Genomic DNA, 21,353 nt, shown 5'->3' with positions numbered 1-21,353 from the left:
GTTCTAATGAACAAGTATTCAGACACTCCATGCCCATGATATTCTTAATTCTGTAAGCAGTTATACATTACAAGATTTGTTTGTGCGTGAAAGAGGTATAATTATATTTGTATTTTAGGACAACCAGCTAATGATGAGTGTAAGGTGAAGTGCAGTGAGGGAAGTACGTTTGTTTCTCTCCAAGGGAGGAGCTTAGATTACAACTAGTACCATTCTGTTAAAGTCCTGCCACCAGTAATAGTTCAAAAAGTAACTTCCTCATGAATTATTTACATTTGACCTTAAATACACATACTAATTATAAAATATGATCACATTCTCTACATAAAAGTTTAAATCTCTAACCCAATCACACATCTGGTAAGTTCATGAAAACAAGATTTAACTTCAGATCTCTCCATGAGACACTAGCCTTCTTAGTACTATCCATGTGCCACTTCTGAATCTTTTTTTTTTGGTAGGTTATTTATTCATTTCCTCATGTTTGTTGTAGCAGATTTATGTAGGGTTATCAGCATTGTTTATCAACTTATCTCTCATTGTCACCTACCATCCCCTCTTGTCCTGGAAACTAGTGTAAATTGGAAGGATATAAAACTGCACTGCATTATTGCCAGGCTATGAAGAACTCCCTCAGACCACTCTGTACTTTAGAAGGCAATGGTTTGCATTACTTGTGTGAAGTAGATATAATGCATACCAGAATCAGGCCTGACATCTTGGCCGAAAACACTCTAAAACATCTGGCTAAGGCTGGAAGGTTGAATACAGTATGCATTCTTTTAAGAAGTTATTCTTATAGTTAATTCAACAGCTTCTACAATTTTTGTCTCTTTCTGCAGATTAATAACCTCACATTTTTTTAATGGGAGCAAATAACCAGACTTGGGTGAGAGAATTCATTCTCCTCGGCCTGTCCAGTGACTGGGACACTCAGGTCACTCTCTTCGTCTTGTTCTCAGTCACTTACCTGCTGACCCTGCTGGGGAACGTCCTCATTGTTCTTCTGATCAGACTGGACAGCCGACTCCACACTCCCATGTATTTCTTTCTCACCAACCTCTCCCTTGTTGATGTCTCCTATGCCACAAGCATCGTTCCTCAGATGCTGGTGCATTTTCTTGTGGAACATAAAGGGATCCCCTATGTGAGCTGTGCAGCCCAGTTATTCTTCTCCCTGGGCCTGGGTGGGATTGAGTTTGTTCTCCTGGCCGTGATGGCCTATGACCGCTATGCGGCTGTGTGCGACCCCCTGAGATACTCGGTCATCATGCACGGAGGGCTCTGTGCTAGGCTGGCCATCACATCCTGGGTCAGTGGCTCTGTCAACTCTCTCGTGCAGACCACCATCACCTTTCAGTTGCCTATGTGCACGAACAAGTATATTGATCACATATCCTGTGAAATCCTAGCTGTGGTCAGGCTGGCCTGTGTGGACACCTCCTCCAATGAGGTGGCCATCATGGTTTCTAGCATTGTGTTGCTGATGACACCTTTCTGCCTGGTTCTCCTGTCCTACATCAGGATCATCTCCACCATCCTGAAGATCCAGTCCACAGAGGGGAGAAAGAAAGCCTTCCACACCTGTGCCTCTCACCTCACAGTGGTTTTCTTGTGCTATGGCATGACCATTTTCACTTACATCCAGCCCAATTCCAGCCCTTCTGTGCTTCAGGAGAAGCTGATCTCTGTCTTCTATGCCATTTTGATGCCTGTGCTGAACCCCATGATTTACAGTCTAAGGAACAAGGAGGTGAAGGGGGCCTGGCAGAAGCTTCTAGGACAATTATCTGGATTAATGTCAAAATTGAGAACTTGAATTATGAGCATTACTTAGAGAAAAAGAGCTTTGCCTGTCACTTAATTCTGATATGAAGAATTAACTGCATTGCCCTGGCAACCAGGAAGGTGATGATGGAACATGTACTGGTGATGCTGGGTAGGAGGCTGAGTTGTTCGGTTGAAGTGTGGGATGTAAGGGTGTTTTTATGTCACAGCAGGATGTTCCGAGAAATTAAGCACTGCTGTGATAGAACTTCCCACACTTAATCTCCATTCACTTAACCCAAAATTAATGCAAAAAATAATTTGTTATTGTGAAATATCATATTTTTGTAATCATGGATCTATTAATAGATCTTGCTTTGGACCAGTTGTTCTTATTCATCTAAATTTTGTAGAAGGTTATTATGTTTCCATTTGGAACAAAAGCATTTTCACATTTTAGACTTACTGAAAATAACGCATGGAGTATGTGTCCACATGTAGAAATTTTGTAAATCGCTATTCTGAGGTGAATGTTGTCATCAAGGCTGATTAAAATGTTTTATGCAGAGCCTCTGACATGTGGACATAAAGCCTTGTCTGAGTGCTGGGGGTAACTGAGTGGAAGAATCAATGAAAGGTCTTTTACACAGAAAGGATGTAAGTAAAGGTGTTTGTACACATGGCTATTACTGACCAAGGAGATGCTAAGTTTTAACCTCTCCTTGATATTATACAAACAATTTAAGAGGAATTTTAATGCATACCTAAGGGGTGAAAGCAAAGCCAAGTGAAGTCGCTCAGTCGTGTCCGACTCTTTGCGACCCCATGGACTGTAGCCCACCAGGTTCCTCTGTCCATGGGATTTTCCAGGCAGGAGTACTGGAGTGGGTTGCCGTTTCCTTCTCCAGAGGATCTTCCTGAACCAGGGATCGAACCTGGGTCTCCCGCATTGTAGGCAGACGCTTTACCATCTGAGCCACCAGGGAAGCCTAAGGGGTACCATTCATATATTAAAACTGTCCAATCTCTGAACAAAAGAATCTAATTCTTTCTCTAGGTTTAGATATAAAATTAGCATGTAATATTTGAAATATTGTGTAAGATACCAAAGATGTAGTTTATCTATGAAAAGACAGATTCTTCAAACACAACTAATATAAAGTAAGACACATTTAGTTTGGGAATCAAGATAGTTGAGTCAACTGTGCCCATGTCATCCTCCAGTCTCAGTATAAACCCTTTCTCCCATCGCTCCTCCTCACACACTGCAGGGCTTTAATTATAAATCTGCTGGGTTTAGAATAGTCTGGAGTAGACCTCACTTCTGACAGAAAGCCTAAATAAAATAAAGGTGGGGAAGAAGTAATTATATAAGAAATAAAGAAGGGGAAGGGGAGAAAGAATATGGTAGCAGCTCATCTTCACACTTCCTTGAAGACATCTCAAAGTCCTTTCTTCCCTTGTCTCTTCTTTAAGTCAGGTGATAAGCAGTTCTTCCACTTGTGGACAAATCCCAGTGCTCAAGCAGAGTTGAAGGCCCATTTAATATAGAATTTTACATAAAGTAATTTAGGCCTATAAATGTGTTTTAGGCAAGCATCTCCAAACATGTCAATATTAGTGGGCTAAAGCTCTCTTGCTGTTAATTAAGGAATGTTAATAGAAGAAATGGAGTAGCCATCATGGTCAACAAAAGAGTCTGAAATGCAGTACTTGGATGCAATCTCAAAAATGACAGAATGATCTCTTTCGTTTCCAAGGCAAACCATTCAATATCACAGTAATCCAAGCCTATGCCCCTACCAGTAATACTGAAGAAGCTGAAATTGAACAGTTCTATGAAGACCTACAAGACCTTTTAGAACTAACACCCAAAAAAGATGTCCTTTTCATTAGAGGGGACTGGAATGCAAAAGTAGGAAGTCAAGAAACACCTGGAGTAACAGGCAAATTTGGCCTTGGAGTACGGAATGAAACAGGGCAAAGGCTGATAGAGATTTGCTAAGAGAATGCACTGGTCAAAGCAAACACCCTCTTCCAACAACACAAGAGAAGACTCTGCACATGGACATCACCAGATAGTCAACACCGAAATCAGACTGATTATATTCTTTGCATTCAAAGATGGAGAAGCTCTATACAGTCAGCAAAAACTAGACTGGGAGCTGACTGTGGCTCAGATCATGAACTCTTTATTGCCAAATTCAGACTGAAATTGAAGAAAGTGGGGAAAACCACTAGACCATTCAGGTATGACCTAAATCAAATCCCTTTTGATTATACAGTGGAAGTGAGAAATAGATTTAAGGGCCTAGATCTGATAGATAGAGTGCCTGATGATCTCTGGATGGAAGTTCGTGACATTGTACAGGATACAGGGATCAAGACCATCCCCAAGAAAAAGAAATGCAAAAAAGCAAAATGACTGTCTGAGGAGGGCTTACAAATAGCTGTGAAAAGAAAAGAAGTGAAAAGCAAAGGAGAAAAGGAAAGATATAAGCATCTGAATGCAGAGTTCCAAAGAATAGCAAGGAAAGATAAGAAAGCCTTCCTCAGTGATCAATGCAAAGAAATAGAAGAAAACAACAGAATGGGAAAGACTAGAGATCTCTTCAAGAAAATTAGAGATACCAAGGGAACATTTCATGCAAAGATGGGCTCGATAAAGGACAGAAATGGTATGGACCTAACAGAAGCAGAAGATATTAAGAAGAGGTGGCAAGAATACACAGAAGAACTGTACAAAAAAGAGCTTCATGGCCAAGATAATCAGGATGGTGTGATCACTCACCTAGAGCCAAACATCCTGGAATGTGAAGTCAAGTGGGCCTTAGAAAGCATCACTACGAACAAAGCTAGTGGAGGTGATGGAATTCCAGTGGAGCTCTTTCAAATCCTGAAAGATAATGCTGGGAAAGTGCTGCACTCAGTATGCCAGCAAATTTGGAAAACTCAGCAGTGGCCACAGGACTAGAAAAGGTCCATTTTCATTCCAATCCCAAAGAAAGGCAATGCCAAAGAATGCTCAAACTACCGCACAATTGCACTCATCTCACACACCAGTAAAGTAATGTTCAAAATTCTCCAAGCCAGGCTTCAGCAATACGCGAACCGTGAACTTCCAGATGTTCAAGCTGGTTTTAGAAAAGGCAGAGGAACCAGAGATCAAATTGCCAACATCCACTGGAACATGGAAAAAGCAAGAGAGTTCCAGAAAAACATCTATTTCTGCTTTATTGACTATGCCAAAGCCTTTGACTGTGTGGATCACAATAACCTGTGGAAAATTCTTCAAGACATGGGAATACCAGACCACCTGACCTGCCTCTTGAGAAACCTATATGCAGGTCAGGAAGCAACAGTTAGAACTGGACATGGAACAACAGACTGGTTCCAAATAGGAAAAGGAGTACATCAAGGTACTGTATATTGTTACCTGTATATTGTCACCCTGCTTATTTAACTTATATGCAGAGTACATCATGAGAAACACTGGACTGGAAGAAACACAAGCTGGAATCAAGATTACTAGGAGAAATATCAATAACCTCAGATATGCAGATGACACCACCCTTATGGCAGAAAGTGAAGAGGAACTCAAAAGCCTCTTGATGAAAGTGAAAGAGGAGAGTGAAAAAGTTGGCTTTTAAAGCTCAATATTCAGAAAATGAAGATCATGGCATCTGGTCCCATCACTCCATGGCAAATAGATGGGGAAATAGTGGAAACAGTGTCAGACTTAAGTTTTTTGGGCTCCAAAATCACTGCAGATGGTGATTGCAGCCATGAAATTAAAAGACACTTACTCCTTGGAAGGAAAGTTATGAGCAACCTAGACAGCATATTCAAAAGCAAAGACATTACTTTGCCAACAAAGGTCCATCTTGTCAAGGCTATGGTTTTTCCAGTGGTCATGTATGGATGTGAGTTGGACTGTGAAGAAAGCTGAGTACCGAAGAATTTATGCTTTTGAACTGTGGTGTTGCAGAAGACTCTCGAGAGTCCCTTGGACTGCAAGGAGATCCAACCAGTCCATTCTAAAGGAAATCAGCCCTGGGTGTTCTTTGGAAGGACTGATGCTGAAGCTGAAACTCCAGTACTTTGGCCACCTCATTGGAAGAGTTGACTCATTGGAAAAGACTCTGATGCTGGGAGGGATTGGGGGCAGGAGGATAAGGGGACGACAGAGGGTGAGATGGCTGGATGGCATCACTGACTCAATGGACATGAGTTTGAGTGAACTCCGGGAGTTGGTGATGGACAGGGAGGCCTGGCGTGCTGCAGTTCATAGGGTGGAAAGAGTCGCACACGACTGAGTGACTGAACTACTGAACTGAATGAAGTGTATACTGTGTGTATGATCATGAACTGTTTTTGAGACACAATAATCAACATGATGCATTTCTGGCAGTAACATGGTCCTAGAGCAAAGATGACAGATGATGAAACAAATACAGTGTAGTAAGTGTCACAGAGAAAGCAAGTCTCCAGGGGTGATTTCAGGAGTCTTCTGTATGAAAGGACCAGAACAGGTCCAGTTAGAGACCAGATAAGTGAGGAAAAGTTACTCAGAGGACAACAGTCCATACAAAGATGCAGACAACCTGTGAGAGTCTCAGAACTGGGAGAGCATGGAAGTTCAGAAATGTCCCAAAGCCTCGCCTGTAGGGCAGAGAAGATTGAAGCCATAGTGAGGGTGCAGCAGGCAGGTCATGAAGGGTCAGAGTATGGAGGGCACTGATGCCACATTGACTTTCAACTTTATTGAGAGCAATGGCAGCTAGTAGAGGTTTTTAAGCAGAGACATGGCTCGATAAAATTTACATTTTTGAATCATCATTTTTGCAAAAGAGTCAAAGGAGAAAAGATGAGAAACCAGGAGACCATCTAGGGGCCTGCTCTAGTGACCCTACTGAGACATAAAATGAATCTGTACTCAGGTTGTGGCAATGGACAAAGAGAAAAGTAAAATCACATGATAAAAGACATTTCAGAGGAATATTTCCTGTTTTCTTCAATTAGAGTTTTCTGTGGATCCACCACCTCCTCTAACATGTCATAATCCTATATATGCATGTTCTATAAATTGTGGAGTAAAGTGCAAAATTTACCACCATGAAAACACACTATATAAAATGGTAGAGGGGTGTGATGAAAGGAGAAAATTAGTGAAAAATACAAGTATACACATGTCAAATATACGCATGACAGTTCAAGAAGGAGAATTTCTGAAGATGCTGCTCCTCATTTCTTTGTCTGGTTGATATACTTGAGAGTCTTCTCCACTCCTCATCCCATGCCCCTCTTGCCTTCACCAGCCTCCACTTCTTTGCTTGCCTCCCCTTTTCCCAGCTTCACCGTCAGCAGCCCAGAAAACCTCTCTGAGTCTGACTCTCTGCCTCCATTTTTTACACCTTTTCTTATGTCTCTGCTCCCATCACTGTGCTCTCTTAAGGATGCTTCTTACTACATGGGACCACTAAGATTATCTGGGATAGTCTCCACTTTAAGATCCTTAATTTAAAACACGTGTAAGTTTTAACGTAAAAGGCAGCATATTCACACATTCTGAGAATCAGGACAAAGACATCTTCAGGGGGTCAGTCAATACTCAGCGTATCATAGAATCTTTTCAGATTGGACAAAATTTTTCCACATGACCCTAGTAATCTTCAGTAGCTCCCACACTTTCTGATATGATGCAATATACAATCCCATTTTTTACATTTCCTGGTTTATAATGGTAATAATGTCTTCAAGAAAGTCTGAAGAATTCCATCAACATTCCTTGTGACCTAGGACTGCTAGAAATGTACTCATTCATTTTGTTTGTCTTAAAGTAACTACATTTTTTCCTTCATTCAAAATGTATTTGTTCTTCACATAAAATTCTTTGTTGACATCCTCCACACCACCCCTCCCGGGCTCTGAAGATGTCATTCACGTATTTTCTGCTTTGCACAGTTTCTGAGAAGAATTCCATTTTAATTTAGATCTTTGTCTTCTCTATGTGGGGTATCTTTTATCTCTGGCTACCTTCAGTGATTTCACTCTATTTTTGGCTTGTATACAATTAAAATGTCATGTGTTTATGTTTTTATTTTCTTAGTTATCCTATTCGGCTGAGTTTCTTGGATTTGTGCTTTGATTTCATCCATTTTTTTCCCCCCAGCCATTATCTCTTTAGTATTTTCTTGTACTTCTGTCTCTGTTTTCTGTTGGGATTTTCCAATTTCATGTATGTTAGAGTGTTTTCTTATCTTACAGCCCTGGGAGGCTCTGGACTCTTTTTATCATTGTATATTTTTTTCTCTTTGTGCTTCAGTTTTGCTGATTTTTCTGGTTTATCTTTACCCTTACTGATTGTTTCGTGGCTCTCTGAAGGCTATGCATAAGGAATCTTTGTTTCCGTGACTGTGTCTCTTCTGTTTAGCATTCCATTTAATTCCTCCACATAGTTTTCAATTCTCTACTGAAATTACTCAAGCGTTTATGAAAACATCCATGTGTTCCACTAGACCCTTTACTTCTTTATGAGAGTTACTTTAACCCCTGTGTGGTAGTTCCTACAATCCAAGTATATCTAATTCTGGTTTTTAAATTTCTTTGTTCAGTACAGTATGATTTTCCTTGTCTTTTTCTCTGACCTTTAATTTTGATTGGCACCCGGGCATTTTGTGTGTACAATGAGATAAATAGTATTGTACTTTGAAATGGACACATCTCTACTGTTTATCCTGTAGTCTTGTGTTGTGAAGACTGTGGGAATCAATGTAGTCATGGGTAGAGCTGAGTTTGAGTTTTGTGTTGTTAAGGTTATCCTTAGCACAACAACAAATTCAATTTTTTCTATTATTCAGTTCAGTTTAGTCAGTCAGTCATGTCCAACTCTTTGTGACTCGATGGACTGCAGCACACCAGTCTTCCTTGTCCATCACCAACTCCCACAGCTTGCTCAAACTCATGTCCATCTAGTCAGTGATACCATCTAGCCATCTCATCCTCTGTCATCCCCTTCTCCTCCTGCCTTCAACCTTTCCCAGCATCAAGGTCTTTTCCAGTGAGTCAGTTCTTCACATCAGGTGGCCAAAATATTGGAGTTTCAGCTTCAGCATCAGTCCTTCCAATGAATACTTGGGACTGATTTCCTTTAGGATGGACTGGTTGGATCTCCTTGCAGTCCAAGGGACTCTCAAGAGGCTTCTCCAACACCACAGTTCAAGCATCAATTCTTCAGCGTTCAACTTTCTTTATAATCCAATTCTCACATCCATACATGACTACTGGAAAAAACCATAGCTTTGACTAGATGGACCTTTGTTGGCAAAATAATATCTCTGCTTTTTAATTTGCTGTCTAGGTTGGTCATAGCTCTTCTTTCAAGGAGCAAGCATCTTTAATTTCATGGCTGCAGTCACCATCGCAGTGATTTTAGAGCCCAAGAAGATGAAGTCTGTCACTGTTTCCATTGTTTCTCCATCTATTTGCTGTGAAGTCATGGGATCAGATGCCATGATCTTAGTTTTTTGAATGTTGAGTTTTAAGCTTGTGGGACATTCAGTCACTGGAGGGTTTTTCCAAGTGTCCCTGTTCCTCCCTTTGTCTTAAGTTACCCTATAAGACTGCCCATCCAGAATGTCTTCCCCATGTCTAACCTGTGGTACACTGCTGTTACTTGTTTCTCAGTTGTTGCTAGTTTGGTGACGGAGGGGCAACTCTCTGTTGTCCAGGATCTGTCTCAGACTTAGGCACATCCTTTGTCCCCGTGTCTCAGGGTTGGGGCTTTCTTAACGGTGAGAGAGTCAATTCCTGCTGCTGCTGCTAAGTCGCTTCAGTCGTGACTCTGTGCGACCCCATAGACGGCAGCCCACTAGGCTCCTCTGTCCCCGGGATTCTCCAGGCAAGAATACTGGAGTGGGTTGCCATTTCCTTCTCCAATGCATGAAAGTGAAAAGTGAAAGTGAAGTCGCTCAGACATGCCCAACTCTTAGCGACCCCATGGAGTGCAGCCTACCAGGCTCCTCCATCCATGGGATTTTCCAGGCAAGAGTACTGGAGTGGGGTGCCATTGCCTTCTCCGAGTCAATTCCTAGGTAGCTTGATAAGAAGTCCAGGGTTCCTGAGGAGGAGAAAGGGGTCTGGAGTCCTAGAGAAGGCAAAAGGGGTCTGGGGCTCTCAACGAGAAAAGGACAAACTTTCTTTTCTACATTGCTTTGTCTTAGTCAATATAACGATGTATCTTGCTTGAGGACTTGTTTCTCCTTAACAAGAACCTTCTGACTAATCCTGGTATTTTAGAATGTACATTATGGGAGGGCTTCCCTGGTGGCTCAGACAGTAAAGCATCTGACTGCAGTGTGGGAAACCTGCGTTTGATCCCTGGGTTGGGAAGATCCTCTGGAAAAGGAAATGGCAACCCACTCCAGTACTCTTGCCTGGAAAATTCCATGAATGGGGGAGCCTTGTAGGCTACAGTCCATGGGATTGCAAAGAGTTGGACAAGACAGGGCAACTTCAAGATTCAAGAGAGATATTATAGGAATGGGTCTTTTAGGATCTTTCTATTGTTAAGTTCTAAACCGGTTATCCTAAAACATAAATTGTGGGAGTGGGTCTGGTAAATTTTTTACAATCTTGAGACATTCTTTTGATTAACTGTAATAACCAATTTAAAAAAGTGTGTAACTCCCTTTCTAACACTAGCAAGGGGCGCATTCTCCGTCCCCCTTCTGATGTCTATGTTAGAAACTTTCTCTGTCCCTCTTCTTACTTTAATAAAACTCTGCTACACAAAAGCTCTTGAATGATCAAGCCTGGTTCCTGGTTCCGAAGCTAAATCTTCTTCTCCAGAGATCACGAAATCTAACATTGTTCATTGTAAGATATCAGTAGTCTTGCCACTTCTACAGAGTAAGAAGATAGATGGCTCATGATCTGAACACAGAGTAGCTTCCTGTCCCAAGGACCCCCAACATGGGAATTTATTTATTTATTTTTCTGGTTTCCTCTTTAATGAATCTTCAACTGTCTCTGAGGAAAACAGGGATTGTAGTCCTTCCCCCGGTGGCTTCAGGCTTTTGTTCCATAATGGAGATGATTTGGTGGTTGGAGAGTTCTTTCTGCTCACTGCAGAGGCTGCAGCTGCCTTCTCCTTGACCTACCATAGGAAGAAAGTTTTCTCTGGTTTCTACTTTTCCCCAAATATTCTTGGGAGGACAGTTCTAAGTTTATGGAGAAAATATTGAGAATTTGTGGGAACTTCTCTTTTTGGCATGATTCTCAGCCATTCTATGCTCACAGTACCCCACACGAACTTCAGCAGTTTGGTAAAGCAATTTTCACTGGCTAGTTGGGGGGAGGGGTGCCCTATTTTCCTTCCATGGTCTCATCCAGGTAAGTAAGAGCTCACATCCTATCTCTTTCTGGATGGACCTATCTTTCCCTAGATTTCATGCTGTTTGTTTGCCCTGCAATCTCATTTTACTGATGATTTCAAAGATATGATTTTGTAGATTATCGAAACTTCTCTTGTTTTAGGAAAGAGTCAATGTTCTTTCCAGCTTTCTACAACCTAAGTGAAAGCTAGAACAAGCTCAGTTACTTTACTTTATCTAAGTAGACTCTTTTTTAGAGCATTTTAAAATGCACAACAAAGTTGAGTAGAAAGTACTGACAGTTCTCGTGTATTATATCTGCCCCTCCTCCCTGCAACAGACACAGCCTTCCTATTATGAACATCCTGCAACAGAGTATTAATATTTTCAATTTTTAACAGGATTTTTAACAGATAAAGTAAAAAGTGGGGGAGGTGGATGATAATTTACAGGAACAATGGTAAATGATGATTTTCAAACTAAGGAATTTTAAAGCAGACAAAGCAGTTTTCTCAAAGCACCTTAATCAAATTATTTGGAGCAAATAATTTATGTTCATGCCTTTCTTACAAACCCAAGCCTAAACAATGATAATATATTAGTGTGTCTGTCACAAATGCTTCTTGAAGGAACTATTTCAACTTCTAGGTAGATACTATGAAATAAACTTTCCACTTAGAAGAGAGAGCATTTCCCATTTGGGGAATAGCAAGAATTTTAGAATCATGGGGGCTCACATGGGAGAGAAGCAGGAAAACTCTTAGATTGTGTTTGACTTAAAAATTTTTTTCTCTCAGATGATTGAGATCTGGGATTAAATTCATTGGAAACTTTAGATCAAATGTTGTGAGGTGAGTAGTTGTAGAGTATAAAGTGCTGTAGTGAAAGATTAATGTGACAGTGATCTACAGAGTGAACAGATCCAGTAGTTCTTAAATTTTAATCTCTGAGAAACACCTGAAAAGTGTTTCACTCTATCAGAAACACCTGGGAGGCTCCTTAACTCAGTTTTGTTGTTGTACTCAGTCATGTATGACTATAACCCCATGAGCTGAGAGAGCTGAGAGTCTTTGTTAGAAGCTTGGCATTTGGGAGTTCACCTCTGTTGTCTGCATACGAGGGGAGAAAAATGGGGGTGATATGAAGGTCTGGATACTGCACTCAGAACTCTCACAGTAATGGAATTTTTCCAACTTTCCTGAAAAAAAATATGCAACCTGTCAATTTTGTTGGAGTGTAGACAATCAAGTGAGGACTGAGAAGCCTCTCTACTTTCCCTTTCTATTGCCTGGGACATCACATAATCTTTCTCAGAGTCACTGGATGCTGTAAAAGAGAAGCCGTGGGGACATGATGGAAGGTGGATGAGCAGAAGGATGATGCACTGAGTGAGTAAAAGATCTGGCAAATAATTTATGTATATTAGGTAAAGAGATGAAGTGGCTTGTGAGGGCTGCTGCTGCTGCTAAGTCACTTCAGTCGTGTCCGGCTCTGTGCAACCCCATAGACAGCAGCCCACCAGGCTCCCCGGCCTCTGGGATTCTCCAGGCAAGAACACTGGAGTGGGTTGCCATTTCCTTCTCCAATGTGTGAAAGTGAAAAGTGAAAGTGAAGTCGCTCAGTCGTACCCGACTCTTAGCAACTCCGTGGACTGCAGCAGGCTCCTCCGCCCATGGGATTTTCCAGGCAAGAGTACTGGAGTGGGATGCCGTTGCCTTCTCCAGGCATGTGAGGGAGGGAATGCATAAATGGTTGGACTAGCAGTTAAGCAAATGGACAAGTGAATATCAAGCTGGTTATAGACAGCTGGGTAAACAAATGGCTATGTTAATGGTGGTGTTAAGAATTACTGGGTATATGACTTGGTAGATGAATCAATAAATGGATAAATGGTTCACTTAACAGATGCATGATGTCTAAAGAATATATCAGAGAATGATAATGTGACTGCATTCTGTCAGAATTACATTGAGTCTTTTTATAGATTATCAAAAATTTGGAAAGGTTTAGAAAGTAAGCTCTGTTTTAAGGACTTGGATACTCTTTTTCCTTTTTTTCCCATGTAGACCATAAAACTATTGTTGTGTATTTTATTTGGAGTTTTAAGTCTCTCTATACTTTGCAGTTATCATGACCAGTGTACTCAGGTCCACTCAAAATGCAGTGTTCACGGCAGCTTAGCCAACTCAGCATATATCTCAGGGGAATGAAAATAGCTCTCCTGTCTCCAGAAGGAGAAATTAGGTCGTCATGGAGTAGAAGAGGCTAACTGGCTTTTCACCAGGTGGACGCAGGCCTAGTCACTGATCACCAGGATAGGAGATTGAGTACAGAAAGTCAGTTTGGGCTGTAGGAGAATATCCTAAAATATCAGAATACTGGCTTCAGTGAGTTTTTAGATGACCTAAGGCTTCAGTGGATTGCAATCTGAGGAGGACTGGATTGCACAGGGAGAAGAAGCATAGCCCCAAGGTCCTGCCCTTGAGGTTTTGGAGTGGAGGCAGCAATTAACAACTAAAGCATAAGGCTCCTGGGGGGAATCTGTTTGCCCACATTGCTAATTTAGCCACTGCTATACCTCATTATTTTGTGTCTGAGCCAATTCTGGTGCATCTGTGAACTTCCCAGCAGTTTCGCCCATAAACTAAACTTGTCCCAGGTGATCTTAGCACAGGAGCCAAGGAGTGTCGACCCCTCCAATCTCTGGTCTATCACCTTGTTGGGGAAAGTACTCTTCAGAGAGCAACAGAAACCTAGATGGAAGGAGACGTGCTTGTTTTGGCACTAATCAATGAGTGAGAGTTCTAACATATCCTCAGTGGGTCACGTGGAGACAGAGGCTTCCATAGGGTCAGAAATAGAACTGACCTGATTAGAGGATTGAAGATATAAACTATGAATGCTGAAATCTTTTCACCCTAATAAGTATGGCAAAGCTCAAAACAAAGGAAGAGATATGATTTGAGATTTGTTGAGTATGAGCATGATATGACACAAAAGATGTAAAATAGGATTTTGTTTTTTATTAAAGGGGCATTTGGCTTAGAGGGTAAAGCATCTGCCTGCAATGTGGGAGACCCGGGTTCAATCCCTGAGTTGGGAAGATGCCCTGGAGAAGGAAATGGCAACCCACTCCAGTACTCTTGCCTGGAAAATCCCATGGACGGAGGAGCCTGGGAGGCTGCAGTCCATGGGTCACAAAGGGTCGGACACAACTGAGCGACTTCACTTTTATGAACCTGGAATAGATGTGAATTAGCCAAAATTAAAACAATACTGAGAAGGAAACAACTTTTACAGGAGGAAGAGCCAGATAGATCAGGCTCTGAACTGTGGTCACTGTTTAACTCTGGTTTTGAATATCAGTCGTGTGCCCAGCCCTGCACTATGAGGTTTTGTTGTTCTGTTTACACAGGCAAATGGACAAATATTCCCAGATTGTTCTCTTAGTTATTTGATCTCAAAGAAAAACGTGTTTAGAGAGCTACATATTCCACAAATTACTCTGGGCTAAGAAGACCATGCTTTGGCTTCCTGATAGGAGTGGTGAGGGATGAAGGACGTTCTCAGGCACTAGTTCATTCTCCCCGTGGGCCAGGATCTACACTCAGCTCTAATCCATTGGAGCTGACCACAAAGTAATATGGAGACAGTATAAACCTCAGGAAGTGTTAGAAGCATCCAATGAACACATTTCCTCCTTAATTTGGCTTTCCAAATGCTGATGTTATTTCTATTTTCTTTATCTATAATGAGTCCCAGAAGGGGCTACACTGATTGTGGATAAAAGGTGCATTTGGATATTAATAAGTTTGAAATAAGACATGGTGTTTAAAAATGAATAGTAGTCTTGGGTTAAAAATAATCAGGTAACATATGAATGAGAGATATTTCAGCTATTTTAATAAGCTAATGAAATTTAGGAATAAGACAGGGTAAGATTGTGGATTGTGTGGGATTCTACTCAGGATGAACTTAATTCCGTGCACATTTAGGCATCATAGATCTGTTTGTCTATGAAAATGACGTGAATAAATTTGTATTTTGCATCATTGATGTGGAGGCAGTCTGTAGGATATGTAGAGTGGGTAGAGCTTACATCAGGGAAATTTACAAAGAAGCTGTTACACTTCATAAAGTGAGATTGATGAGGGCAAACATAAGTGTGAATGAACACTAAGTGAAGGCTGGAAGATGTGTAATTAAAACAAAGATTTATTTGAGGATTAAATAAATGAGGATTTATTCTATGGAGTAGTGAGGAGGAAGAAAAAAATCAATCATGATATGTTGGAAGAGTGGGTGCACTTTAGTTCCATTGTTAGACGTGAAGTCAGGAAGGACATGAATACAGCATGTGGGGAGAGGAATCAAGACGTTGGTGAGACATTCATGAAACATTTGTTAAGCTGTTGGGAAAAGCATCTGGAGCTTTGGAGGGAAGTCTAGATGATAAAGGGGCTTCCCCAGTGGGTCAGTGGTAAAGAATCTGCCTGCAATGCAGGAGACCTGGGTTCCATCCCTGGGTCAGGAAGATCCTCTGGAGAAGGGAATGCAACCCACTCCAGTACCCTTGCCTGGGAAATCCCATGGACGGAGGAGCTTGGTGGGCTACAGTCCATGGGGTGGACAAGGTAGTACATGAGAAAGAGTTGGGCATGACTGAAGTGACTGAGACACATGCTAGGAGATAAATGTGGAACTAAGGGTGAGCTGCATGTGAAAGTGAAAGTGTTAGCCATTCAGCTGCCTCTTTGCGACCCAATGGACTGCAACTCACCAGGCTCCTCTGTCCACGGGATTCTCTAGGCAAGAATACTGGAGTGGGCTGCATGCCCTCTTCCGGAGGATCTTCTTAACACATGGATAGGACCGGGTCTCCTGCATTGTAGGCAAATTCTTTAATGTCTGAGTCCCTGGGGAAGCCCCAGAAATCACAAACTCTTCCAGAAAGGAAAACTAGAAAGAAGAGTATAAATTGAAAGCAAGAAACTTGAAACATTCTTAGAGTACTGGGGTAGGAGAATTTAGGAGATTTACCCAAGTGTGCAGATGAGAAATAACAGATTGGAGGAAAATCAGATCAGAAGCGAAAGAGTTAAAAGTCAGAAAGAGGAATTAGTTAACGTTCTTCAAAGTTAGCAATGAAAAAGAAATGAAAGTCTCTGGGTTTGATGCCTAGAAGGCCATGAGTGTTTCCATGAATTAATTAAGGTGAAAACTCTATTTCCATGTGTTAAAGAATGAATGTTTTGAGGAAATGAACCCGGCAAGTGGACACCAATCATTTGAGAACTCGGTGTGAAAGCTGGATGTGAAAGAAAGAATTAAAATGGAAAATAGTGAAGATTCCTCTCTCCATGTTGAAAGGTTTGTTTATTTTTTATAATGAAGTTGAAAAGGAGCTTATCAGAAGTAGGAAAGACCCCAGAATGATCAAAAGAGAGGCTGAATGACAGAATAAGATCATGTGAGAGAGAAAGCCTGGAATCAAAGCTTCTATCAATTATCATAAACAAGTAGTGGGTATTTGTCCTAAAGCTCAACATTCAGAAAATTAAGATCATGGCATCCGGTCCCACCACTTCATGGGAAATAGATGGGGAAACAGTGGAAACAGTGTCAGACTTTATTTTTCTGGGCTCCAAAATGACTACAGATGGTGACTGCAGCCATGAAATTAAAAGATGCTTACTCCTTGGAAGGAAAGTTTTGACCAACCTAGATAGCATATTCAATAGCAGAGACATTACTTTGCCAACAAAGGTTCATCTAGTCAAGGCTATGGTTTTTCCTGTGGTCATGTATGGATGTGAGAGTTGGACTGTGAAGAAGGCTGAGCACTGAAGAATTGATGCTTTTGAACTGTGCTGTTGGGGAAGACTCTTGAGAGTCCCTTGGACTGCAAGGAAATCCAACCAGTCCATTCTGAAGGAGATCAGCCCTGGGAGTTCTTTGGAAGGAATGATGCTAAAGCTGAAACTCCAGTACTTTGGCCACCTCATGTGAAGAGTTGACTCATTGGAAAAGACTCTGATGCTGGGAGGGATTGGGGGTGGGAGGAGAAGGGGACGATAGAGGATGAGATGGCTGGATGGCATCACCGACTCAATGGACGTGAGTCTGAGTGAACTCCGGGAGTTGGTGATGGACAGGGAGGCCTGGCATGCTGCGATTCATGGGGTCGCAAAGAGTTGGACACGACTGAGTGACTGATCTGATCTGATAGCAATGCTGGATCTTCAGCTCCTTAACTTCACCAGTGATCCTTTCGGTAGGCCAATATTACCCACGCTGTATAGATGAGAATTATGAGACTCAGAGAGGGCAAGTTGCTTGCTTCAGGAAGTGGAAGAGAATGAATTCAAAACAGAAACTATTAGACTCTGAAGCTCACACCTGTGCTGAGAGGCGACCCAGTCCCTCATTTGTGTTTGTAAGGAGACACAAGCTATAGTAGAGAGATGTGCTGGATGAGTTAGAGGAACACAGGGAGTTACTGGCTGGCCTGTTCTCCAGGTGGCTTGCACAGACCGCAGAGGGGAAAATGATGTGAGGATGACGTGTTTTGTGTCATTTCCTCTACAGATGGCTTAGGTCTTGAACACAGATAAGTGTAATACTCATCTTGAAACACCAGCATCTAGCCAAGATGAGACTTTATAGAAATTTGCCAAATTAGTAGAAAAAGAGGTAATTAACCTCCAATTAAAATAAATAAATTTATATTAAAAATAAAATAAAAAAAGAAATGTCTACTTTCTGCTGAAGGTCTGCTATATAGTCAACAACAGTTCACAATTTTTTTTAAGTTAAATATTTTCTTGCAGTTTCAGAATTATATTTGACAGCCTTTTTTGAGGCAAGTAGATGTTTCTTTTCAGCCTGACCATGATGAAGAGAAGCAAAGCAAGGGATGGTGTGGAAAGTGTCTTGACAGAGCAGTAGAGGATAGCAGGTGTGTAGACATTCTGGAAAATGTATAAATCTGAATCGTGAAACATATGGCCATTTCTAAACCTACTTGCTTTGTTTTGTCCTTTAACAGCTTTTCAGTCTCAAAGCAGTTATTTTACCAGCAAAATGGGTTTATTTGGGAAGAGCAAGAGGAGTTGGAATTCAGGGCATGCTGTAGCAAAAGCCATTGTTACGTACCACAAACAAAGGAGAGGAAGCTTATAGAGAAAAAGGAGGGTGTTGGGAAGAATTGTTTTGAACCAAAGTCTTTTGGAGAGACTTGAGAATTCAGGGCGATGACAGTATCTCCCTGGCTGAGTTGCTGGGGTAGTCGGTTTCTAAAAGGAGATGCAATGTGTATATTTTGTATATCTTTTCCTGTTGAGGTTCGCAATTGATGATTCTTTCCTATTGGTAATTCTTCTCTGGGCCCTAGTAATTGATGATTCATCCTCTAATTTATGTTGCTGGTCTGCTTGAGACTTCCTATCTGAACTTCCTTAGTTAGGGTTTTCCTTTATGAATTTTCACACAGGTAAGAGAGTTGAAGCTCAGACAGTGTTCAGTTTTCTGCTCAGAGACCCTGCCCCAACCCCTAAGGGTTTGCCGATAACACAAGCAGCTCTGTTTCTGCCCTCAAGCCCTCTTAATGCCTTATCTCCTGCTTTATTTTGTGCACTGAAAGAAAAGGAAAGTTAGTGAATTGGGCAGGTGTGGAGAAATAATACAAGTGAATCAGTCCTATAAAAAATATTCTTAAAAATGTAAATGCCTTCTTATTAATATTCAAAATTGATATTATAGCATATAATTCTACTGAAAAAAGCACTTTCTGGATGAAAGAAAGCAAAAAGTCAACCTCATTCCTCTGTACGTTTACACGAATTCATACCTGCTTCTCTGCCTTTGACAATACAGAAAGGTTGCTGGGCATTTGCTTCCCTTTCTCTCTTGTAAATAAAAAGTCAACCATCCATATTCTCATCTCCTTAATTTTGAGCTGATATAAAACAGTAGATCTTTACCAGCTACAAGTTGAAAGGAGAAAAATGAAAAGAACAAGATACAATTACAATCATCTATCCCATTGTATCCCACTGAGGCTAAACAGACAAGCCTGTCAGACAAATGGTCCCCAGGTTCTCAAAGGGACACACTGTTCCTAAGCCCTCAGTGCTATTAAAAATTGCCTCTAGTATTATCTGTGTCTGAATTGTTGGTGGGGGAGGGCTGGTGGGTTCATGAGAAAATCATACTTGCTACTTTATTTACCCCAAGGCAGAGATCGTGCCACAACTAATACTCACGCTACTGTAGTACTACTACAAGTAGCGGTTTACAAAGTACTTTCTCTGTAAGTTACCTACATTTGAGCTTAAATGTCCTGGTGAGTCTCATAAACAAAATTTGCCACTGAACCAAAAAATCACAGAGTTGATAAATAAAATCAGGTGTCAAACCTAGATTCTCTGATTTCAGATATTTTCACAAGCACCTGCTTCTTTTCAACATTTCCTTTTATAATAGAAATGTATAAATCCATCATTATACCATGATGGGCCTCGGTGACATATTTAAGGTAAGTTTTGTAACTTTCCCACCAGCCTTTCTTCACTGTTTAAAGATTCACTTATTGTCACCTACTGTCCTTCCCATGTCCTAGAATCTGAGGTAAGCTGGCAAAGATGTGGAGCTCCTAAAATCGTACTACACCATCTTCAGGCTTTAACTGGGTCTCTCAAGGACCACATTAAGTCCTATGAAGGTACTGGCCTGTTCTCTGCTGCAGAATGCGTACCACGTACATCAGGAGGCAGCCTGTCATCTTGGCCCATGGGCAATCCGAAACATCTGACTAGGAGTGCCCAAATTCATACAGTATATATTGATAGAAGTGATTTTTAGGGTTCTGTAATTCAATAGACTCTGTTATTTCTGACTCTCTCTGCAGACTAATCCTTACATTTTTTTCATGGGAGCAGATAACCAGACTTGGGTGAGAGGATTCATTCTCCTTGGCCTGTCCAGTGACTGGGCCACTCAGGTCACTCTCTTTGTCCTGTTCTCAGTCACTTACCTGCTGACCCTGCTGGGGAACATCCTCATTGTTCTTCTGATCAGACTGGACAGCCGACTCCACACTCCCATGTATTTCTTTCTCACCAACCTCTCCTTTGTTGATGTCTCCTATGCCACAAGCATCGTTCCTCAGATGCTGGTGCATTTTCTTGCAGAACATAAAGGGATCCCCTATGTGAGCTGTGCAGCCCAGTTATTCTTCTCCCTGGGCCTGGGTGGGATTGAGTTTGTTCTCTTGGCCATGATGGCCTATGACCGCTATGTGGCTGTGTGCGACCCCCTGAGATACTCGGTCATCATGCACAGAGGGCTCTGTGCTAGGCTGGCCATCACATCCTGGGTCAGTGGCTCTGTCAACTCTCTCGTGCAGACCACCATCACCTTCCAGTTGCCTATGTGCATGAACAAGTATATTGATCACATATCCTGTGAACTCTTAGCTGTGGTCAGGCTGGCCTGTGTGGACACCTCCTCCAATGAGGTGGCCATCATGGTTTCTAGCATTGTCTTGCTGATGACACCTTTCTGCCTGGTCCTCCTGTCCTACATCAGGATCATCTCCACCATCCTGAAGATCCAGTCCACAGAGGGGAGAAAGAAAGCCTTCCACACCTGTGCCTCTCACCTCACAGTGGTTGTCCTGTGCTATGGTATGGCCATTTTCATTTACATTCAGCCCAATCCCAGCCCTTCTGTGCTTCAGGAGAAGCTGATCTCTCTCTTCTACGCCATTTTGACACCCATGCTGAACCCCATGATTTACAGTCTAAGGAATAAGGAGGTGAAGGGGGCCTGGCAGAAGCTTCTAGGACAATTATCTGGATTAACATCGAAACTAGCAGCTTAATGAATAATGAGCATCATTGGAGAAGAGAGCTTTGCCTGTGTGTTCTCCCACTAACTCTGCTATGAAGCATTACCCTGGCAACCAGGAATGTGATGACAAAATGTGTGCTGATTATGCTGGGTAGGCAGCTGAGGAGTTAGGTTAAGGCATTTAATGCAGGAACATTTTATGTCACAGCAGGATGTTCAGAGAAATTAAGCACTACGGTAATAGAACTTCTACTACTGGCTTGGTCTCCATTCATGTGAACTGATAATATTTTTTAAAATGTCATTTGCTATCTTGATTGGTCATATTGCTTGTAATCATGAGTCTATTCATAAATCTTA

General features: G+C 41.6%; 2 protein-coding genes across 2 annotated transcripts; both read left to right on the top strand.

The window, feature by feature from the left end:
* Nucleotides 1-865: 865 nt before the first annotated feature.
* Nucleotides 866-1,819, top strand: LOC113891829 (olfactory receptor-like protein OLF3). The gene has a single exon (XM_027540309.1). The coding sequence runs from the start codon at nucleotides 866-868 to the stop codon at nucleotides 1,817-1,819; it is 954 nt and encodes a 317-aa protein (XP_027396110.1).
* An 18,251-nt stretch (nucleotides 1,820-20,070) lies between these two features.
* LOC113891797 (olfactory receptor-like protein OLF3) lies at nucleotides 20,071-21,024 on the top strand. The gene has a single exon (XM_027540280.1). The coding sequence runs from the start codon at nucleotides 20,071-20,073 to the stop codon at nucleotides 21,022-21,024; it is 954 nt and encodes a 317-aa protein (XP_027396081.1).
* Nucleotides 21,025-21,353: the final 329 nt, after the last annotated feature.

The sequence above is a fragment of the Bos indicus x Bos taurus genome, chromosome 4 (assembly GCF_003369695.1).
Source record: "Bos indicus x Bos taurus breed Angus x Brahman F1 hybrid chromosome 4, Bos_hybrid_MaternalHap_v2.0, whole genome shotgun sequence".
In the NCBI taxonomy this organism is placed as follows: domain Eukaryota; kingdom Metazoa; phylum Chordata; class Mammalia; order Artiodactyla; family Bovidae; genus Bos; species Bos indicus x Bos taurus.
Note: the sequence above shows the minus strand (reverse complement) of the source record. Positions and strands in the feature narration are given on the sequence as shown.

Excerpts from the sequence above, each read along its gene's own strand:
- LOC113891797 (XM_027540280.1), top strand. The coding sequence starts at position 20,071 with ATGGGAGCAGATAACCAGACTTGGGTGAGAGGATTCATTCTCCTTGGC.
- LOC113891829 (XM_027540309.1), top strand. The coding sequence starts at position 866 with ATGGGAGCAAATAACCAGACTTGGGTGAGAGAATTCATTCTCCTCGGC.